General features: G+C 41.8%; 1 protein-coding gene across 1 annotated transcript; it reads right to left on the bottom strand.

Annotated features, from left to right (window-relative positions):
* Window positions 1-1,697: 1,697 nt before the first annotated feature.
* LOC103913558 (forkhead box protein L1) lies at window positions 1,698-3,591 on the bottom strand. Its single transcript, XM_009320057.1, has 3 exons — window positions 3,485-3,591; window positions 2,534-2,702; window positions 1,698-2,180 (listed from the first exon to the last, which is right to left on the bottom strand). Exons 1-3 carry the CDS (start codon window positions 3,589-3,591, stop codon window positions 1,698-1,700), a joined length of 759 nt encoding a protein of 252 aa, XP_009318332.1.
* Window positions 3,592-7,138: the final 3,547 nt, after the last annotated feature.

The raw sequence follows: 7,138 nt of genomic DNA, 5'->3' as shown, positions 1-7,138 counted from the left end.
CTGAAGATAGCAAGTTTTATAGTTTTCCAAAAAATGAGCATTTATTACCAATCAGTGTGAAATACCACTGATGGTAAACTTTAAGTATATGGCAGGAGTTTCAGCATCATGACAACATACATCATGCATTTTTACAACATATAAGTGCAGTGATATTGCTCCCTTTCTCAATAACAATATATAAGAATATATAGTATAAATGTACAATATATATTAGACACAATGTAAAATAACTTAGTGAAATGTCAAAGCTTCTGCATAAAAATTCAAGTCATGCCTGAGCACACCTCTAGCACAATTTTGCTTAATCTTATCTCATATACCTTCATTTACCTTTAGTTCATGTTGCAAAGATAATTTTATCTCTCTGTATATAATTGCTTAAAACCACCAGAATCCTTGTCTTTTTTTCTTTTACCTGCAGTAAGTGAAGACTGTAGTAGCCAAGCCAAAACCAAGATTTTGTGGAGTCTTTACTAATGCTGCCCTTAGGTACTGGGAAGCAATTCATCGTGAACAAGTTGTATAAAAGCAAGTCCTTAAATGCTCATTACAGTTCATCGTTGTCCATCAGGTTCTGTTCTGAAATACCCCACTGCATGTAAATGGTAATGAAACGGCTTTCTTTAGAGATGGAGCTCATGATCTAACATTGCTATCTGTAAATTATAAATCTCACCAGCTTTGCTGAAATTGTATCAAGTACCACTTTGGTAATTGCTTGCAAGAAGGATCAATAAAAATCTATTTAATAGGAATATACAACTTGTCTCAAAGCAGGTAGGTGGAATTCTGGCTTTGGTCAACACTGGATACAGCTTCTTGCAAAGCCGTGTCTCCCTTCACACTTGCTAAATAAAATATGTTCAAGGACTTTCCTGCAGCATCTCAGGAAGCTTTCTGATAGAACAAGGGGAGAACGTTATTTTTTAAAAACCAAGGCATTAAGAGGCCCTATGGCTCTGTCACATTACCCCTCAAAGTCTACCAGAGTTCAACAGCCTTGCAATTAGCTTTCTTGGAATTATTTTGAATACAACTTCACTTCAACAGTTTAAAGAACTCTGCCCCGAATATCAATAAAAATATACTTTAAACACTTACTAATAACTACATTTTCTAATTAATGATGAATTAAAGCTGCACAACAGTTTGAAACATGATGTTAAAATAAAAAATAAGGGAAGACAGAGTGATTTTCTGTGATTCCTTTTCAGAAAACAAAGCCCCCCCCCTACATTCTCAGCCAGTGTAAGTTGACAGAATTACACCATTTTAGATCAGCTTAAGTTCTGACCTATATACTTCAGTGGAATTAATCCTAATTTCTACCAGTGAAAGTAGACTCAAATTCATTTTGTCTTTAATAAAGCAACGGGTGATAAGCAAGTCTCTTTTCTGTTGGATTCTGCTTGAGAAAGGAAATTCTTTGTGGTGTAAAATAATGTCCACGACAGTTTAGAAAACAAAGCTAGAATTTCATTAATGTCAGCATAGTGAAAACCGATACTGGTAACTGTTATTTATGCTTTAACCTTAGCAGAGTTCTTTGGGTTCTTTGAGTATCAACTGGTGAATCGGTAACCCTTTCTGAGTACTGCTCAGGAAGAAAAGAAGGAGCCTGGCAGCTGATTTTCAATGACGTGAGGCTGCTGAATACACTGCAACTCAGACTTTGTTACCACAAATAAATAACGTCACATTGTCCAGAACTGGAGATTAATTTGCTGGGCCTCCAGTAGATGATATTTATTTTCTTGCATATTATATTGAGATCTCAGGACAGGCAAAGGGTCGGGAGCTGAAAGAATGTAATCAATGCTGAATTTAATTTCAGAATCCGATTTTGCTAAGGAGGAATTGTTTAGGTTCTGCCTGTTGGTCATGCTGTTTGGAGCAAACCCACGAGGCTCCAGTAGTCTTGGTCCTGATTCAATTCTTTCATGTTTACTTTCAGAAGAGGAAATGTTGTTTAAAGCAGAGTCCATAGAAGACATATCGGGGGATGAAGGACTTTTCCCTCTGCTTGGTCTCTGCTCCTTATGTTCCCTTTTCACGTTCCTCCTCCTCCGTCTTCGCCTGTAATTCCCATTTTCAAAGAGATCTAGCATGGATTCGCATCCCGTTGCAAAGCTCCAATAGTTTCCTTTCCCCTTCTCATTCCCTTCTGTTCTGGGAACCTGTATTTATTTAAAGGCAGTTCAGTATTTGTATGTGTTACAGATGCTGCTGCTGAACATCTGCATTCATTTACATTCAAGAATGGTGTAAACACATATGACAAGACTTTTAAGCTTATTCTCTTTCATTATACGAATAGGATGTAAACTGCATCCTCTTCAATTTGTTACCTATTAGCATGCATCCGACAAGGACATACTCTTTATCTCTATAATTGACAACTCAGAGAGATTTTAAGTGATTCGCAGCTCGGCTGTTTGTTTCTCTTCTTTCCTAGTGATGAGATTATTCCTGCATATATTTTTTTTAGCCATGCATAGTGTGTATGTAAATATACAGTTACTGATCTTACCTTTACAAAACAACTGTTAAGCGATAAGTTATGTCGGATGGAGTTCTGCCAGGCTCTTTGATTTGATCTGTAGTAAGGAAATTTCTTCATTATAAAGTCATAAATGCCAGAAAGGGTGACTTTATTTGAAGGACTTTGCTGGATGGCCATTGCAATTAAGGCAATGTAGCTGAAAAAAGGAAAACTTGCTGTTACACCATCACCTCACTCACACACTCAGTTTTTAGGACCACATGGGTACATGTGTGCCTATATCCTGCTTCCTAAAGTTCTCCCGGTGGATCTGCGCCCTGATCTGAGATGTCCCAGGGACAAACCCCGAGCGTAGTCCTGCCTCTCCGCCCCGAACCTCCCGGGGTGATACGCAGGCATTACTTCCAGGCAATTGAGTCCTGAGCGGGCTGTTTGCCCTGGCACTCAGTGGAGAGTGCTTAGATACAGGATGATTACAGAAAGATCATCCACCTCTCAAACCCTGTCAGAAAAGTTTCCCTGAGCTGGAAGGCTGCAGTGAGACAGACCAGGCTCAGAGACACTGTCACTGGAGACCTTGCCTGCTCGTGGAAAGGACCTTAGCTGCCCCTGCGAACATTTACACCGCGCATCTTCCCACCACACCGGGGATTATCTGCACCCGATTTACCCATTGGCACATCGCACATTTAATTCCCCTTCTCCCGGGGCTCCTGGAGGTCGGAGGAGACCATCTGAGGTCTGGTGGCTCAACGGCATGCCAGAGTTGCTGTGACCCCACACAGGAGCAAACAAATCATGAACACTTCAAACATGGAGAGGGGAGGAAATCTGCCCGCTGCGGTGCCTGCGCCGGGGCCAGACCCACTGCGCACACCTGGGGAGAGGTCCCATGCTCCCCTGAGAGCTGTGATCCCACCATCCCAGAGCTCAGAAACCTCCCCAGAGATGGGGGGACTTGAAAAAACTTCATCTTACCTGTATGCTGGTCTGGTGAATTTTTTCTCTTCGTCAGAACTGCAGGTAGGATAATCATCCCCGTCATAATTAAAGCAGTTATAGGGGTACTGCGTGTTATCAAACATCGTCCTGCTCCTTGCTCAGCTCCTGTGGAGTGAGAGAGATGGAGCGATGTTTCTCAGAGCTTGGACTCCCTCCTCCCTTCTTCCCTCCCCTCTGTCTGTCTCGTTCCCTCTCTCCCCCCCTCCTCACGCTCCCTCTCCTCCGTGCACACATACTCTCCGTGATGGGGTGGGGATTGTTTTTGCAATTCTCACGTCCCAGACAGCCCATCTGTTAGGATATTATTTTGGGGGGGGGTTGTTATTGTTGTTATTGCTGTTGCCTTCAATGGGGTGGCGGAGCCAGGCGGCTGGTGACTGATGGAGCTGGTGAATTGGGGGGGACCCTTTGAACCGGGGTGTGCACCGCCAGTAGCTCCGCTCAGCTCGCTGGGTGGTCCGGGCTGGAGAGGGGCCAGCACTCCCCCCACCACATCCACAACGTGACAAAAGCAAACAGCATGATGTTAATAAATCATGCTTCAAGGTCTCTACTTGGAAATTAAACTTTGAGAACAGAGTGCACCTCCCCCCAGCCCCCGAGTCCTCCCCCTTAGTATTTTTCTCTCCCCAGCGAAGCAGGGTGGCTTTCTTATTTATTTATTTTTAGAAACCCGACGTACAATAAACAGACGTTCCAGGCAGTAATGCATGCTTGTCCTGATCTGCAGTCTATAATACAGTATAATAGACATAAATTATATTTCCATGACTAAAGGAAAATGTGTATGTTCAAAGAAAGTAGAACAGAGGGATATGAGGGACTACTGTCAAGCAGGAAAGTAAAAGGAAAATAGCTGTAGGCAGGAGAGCTGCCTGTGTGGGCTTTGATCTGAAGGATGAATTAGACTAATAGCCCTGTGTGTTGGCATCCAATACTGTAACAATTTAATAGTTTTTCAGTGCTTTGGAGTGTTTTCCAACAAGTGATGTAAACCAAAGGCATCATGCACCATTTGGGGGGGGGGGGAGGGGGCTAAAAAGGTGTATGCCACATGATAATTAAATTATTTGAAGACAGCTCTGTCCCAGGAACTAGCCCCAGGAGGAAATGGGTATTGGAAAAGAGAAAGCAAATTGGTGTGCAGAGAGTTACCTGGATGGAAGTGTAAAAGCAGAACCACTAGCAATGCAACTTTTGTTTTCTATAGCATCTTTCATACAAAGTATGTCCCCAAACCCCTTTTGGGGTTAAAGGATACAATTAAGGGAAAATTCATCCGAGTGATAAAGAGCCCTTTAAAACGATGCTTAAGTGGCTCCTAGAGTTTTGACAAAGATGGACATAAGAAAGCTTTTTCTGTGGAATATATGAATACATTATAGCAGGGAGTAGGGGGAAATACAGGGCATGAAAAAATAGATACAAGAGGTGTTTTCTTGGGAATATGAAGCCAGAGCAGATACCCAAAATAAAAAATTACCTCCACTCTAAAATACATTAATAGGCATATGCATGAGGCATCAACTGCAGAGGAGGTCTTAATACAAAGGGTCAGCTATTGCTGCCTAAGGCGTTAGCAGGGCTTTAATACTGAGATTCAGTGGTGGAGAATGAAATATATAATGTCTGGTCTTCATTCATGCTCTGTTCAGCGGGACTGAGAAGGTTTAAAGTAAAGAAGCAGCTGGGCCACAGACTTGGGAAGATTTTCCCTCACTAAAAACAGCAATCCTTGAGACAAAAGTAAATGTCCACTTTGACTTTTAGCAGTGGTTCTTCTCGTTGGAGGTGTTTTACCTCACTGAAATTCCAGTAATTCAAACAGTCTTTCTTCTGGTTTATAACAATTTTTAAAAAGCAGAACTGGGTTAGTTGACTGATTTTACACAACCTGTTAGCACCCTTTTTCAGTTCTTCATACTCTATTTATGAAAATTGCCTTGCTAAGAAAGTCAGACAATACACTTTGACCAAAATCCTCACATGTTTACTGACAGTATATAATAGGTAAAGTTTTCTGTAACGGGAATTAGAGCAAATGATTGTAGTGTCATACATTTAGTAATGTTATTTACCTCAATACCTGTATTTTCTTGCTGTGGTGAGTGTAATCAGCTCGCCCATGTCTAGCACGTTGTCGTGGTTTAATCTCAGTCGGCAACTAAGCACCACGCAGCCGCTTGCTCACTCCCCCCACCCCCCCCGGTGGGATGGGGGAGAGGATTGGGAAAGCACAAGTGAGAAAAACTTGTGGGTTGAGATAAAAACAGTTTAATAATTGAAATCAAATGATAATAATAATAATAATATGATAATAATAATACACAAAGCAAGTGATGCACAGTACAATTGCTCACCACCCGCCGACCGATGCCCAGCCAGTCCCCGAGCAGCGGCCCCCCCGGCCAGCTTCCCCAGTTTATGTACTGAGGTGCGCCAGGCTCCCAGGGACACGTCTGTCATTAAAGCCCCCGCATGTCACCCCGCACCATCGCCTCCAGCCTTCTCAGTCGGTAGAGCATGGGAAACTAAAAAGTCCTTGGCTACTGTAAGCATTACCTAGCAACAACTAAAGCATCGGTGCCTTATCAACTTTGTTCTCCTCCTAAATCCAAAACACAGCACTGTACCAGCTACTAGGAAGGAAATTAACTCTATCCCTGCCGAAACCAGGACACACATCTATAACGTGCATTATGGCTGGTGGATAGCTCTGCTCTGTGCAAGAGCTCATGTCCACCGTATTCCTCACCCATGTCAGTGGAAAATAACACTTAGATTAAATGTCCATCTCAGCGGCTGGGTTGTGAGCCTAAATTCAGCAAATGGAGGTGGGTTGTAACAACCAGTGCTGGTGTCCTTGAGCAGCATCTCAGGAGTGAGTGAGACCATGGGTGGACGGTGCAGGGACAGCTTGGCAAGATACATAGGAAACTCCTGCCATTGCCATTTGTGTAACACATAATCTGTGGATAAATATTATTATTTCCTGATAGTCAGCAGTGGGCTGGAGGATTGAGTTCCTGGCTCTGTAAATATCACTAAATTCATCTGCTACAAATTCATATAGACCATATGAAGAATGCAGACCTTTTCTGAGTCCTACAAGATCAGAAACAAATTATATATTGTCTCTTATAAACCTGCTTCTGAAATCCAGATATTGAAACCAGCTGAGTATTTCTCAAGGTATTTTTTAAAGCCTGCATACTGATATTTTATGCCCAAGTGAATGTTTATGGTCCAATTATAATCCTTGAAAATAATATTCATAAAGAAATGCTAACATGTTCTTATATGTACCGTGGTGGAGCTAGCAGGTGCCATGCTTATGGTGGCAAAACATGTTGTACAATAGCTTTTTCCTAGCATCTGTGCAGCCATTATAGTTTAACTAGAGTAACTATAACTCATCCTCGTCATTATCATAAAAGCATAATTTTGCCAGGCTAGTGTTTTCTTACGTTGTATATTTTAGAACAGAAAGTTGTAAACCATTTGATTTGAGATTGTAAATAGGCAATAAAAATGCTGTGAAAGATTTGCCTATTTTTTTAACATTGGTATTAAAAAGTTATTTGCAATTTTTTTAATTATGACACAGATTATGAAAATTGTACGTGAAAT

Source organism: Pygoscelis adeliae, unplaced genomic scaffold (genome assembly GCF_000699105.1).
Source record: "Pygoscelis adeliae isolate BGI_AS28 unplaced genomic scaffold, ASM69910v1 Scaffold242, whole genome shotgun sequence".
Taxonomy (NCBI): Eukaryota; Metazoa; Chordata; class Aves; order Sphenisciformes; family Spheniscidae; genus Pygoscelis; species Pygoscelis adeliae.
Note: the sequence above shows the minus strand (reverse complement) of the source record. Positions and strands in the feature narration are given on the sequence as shown.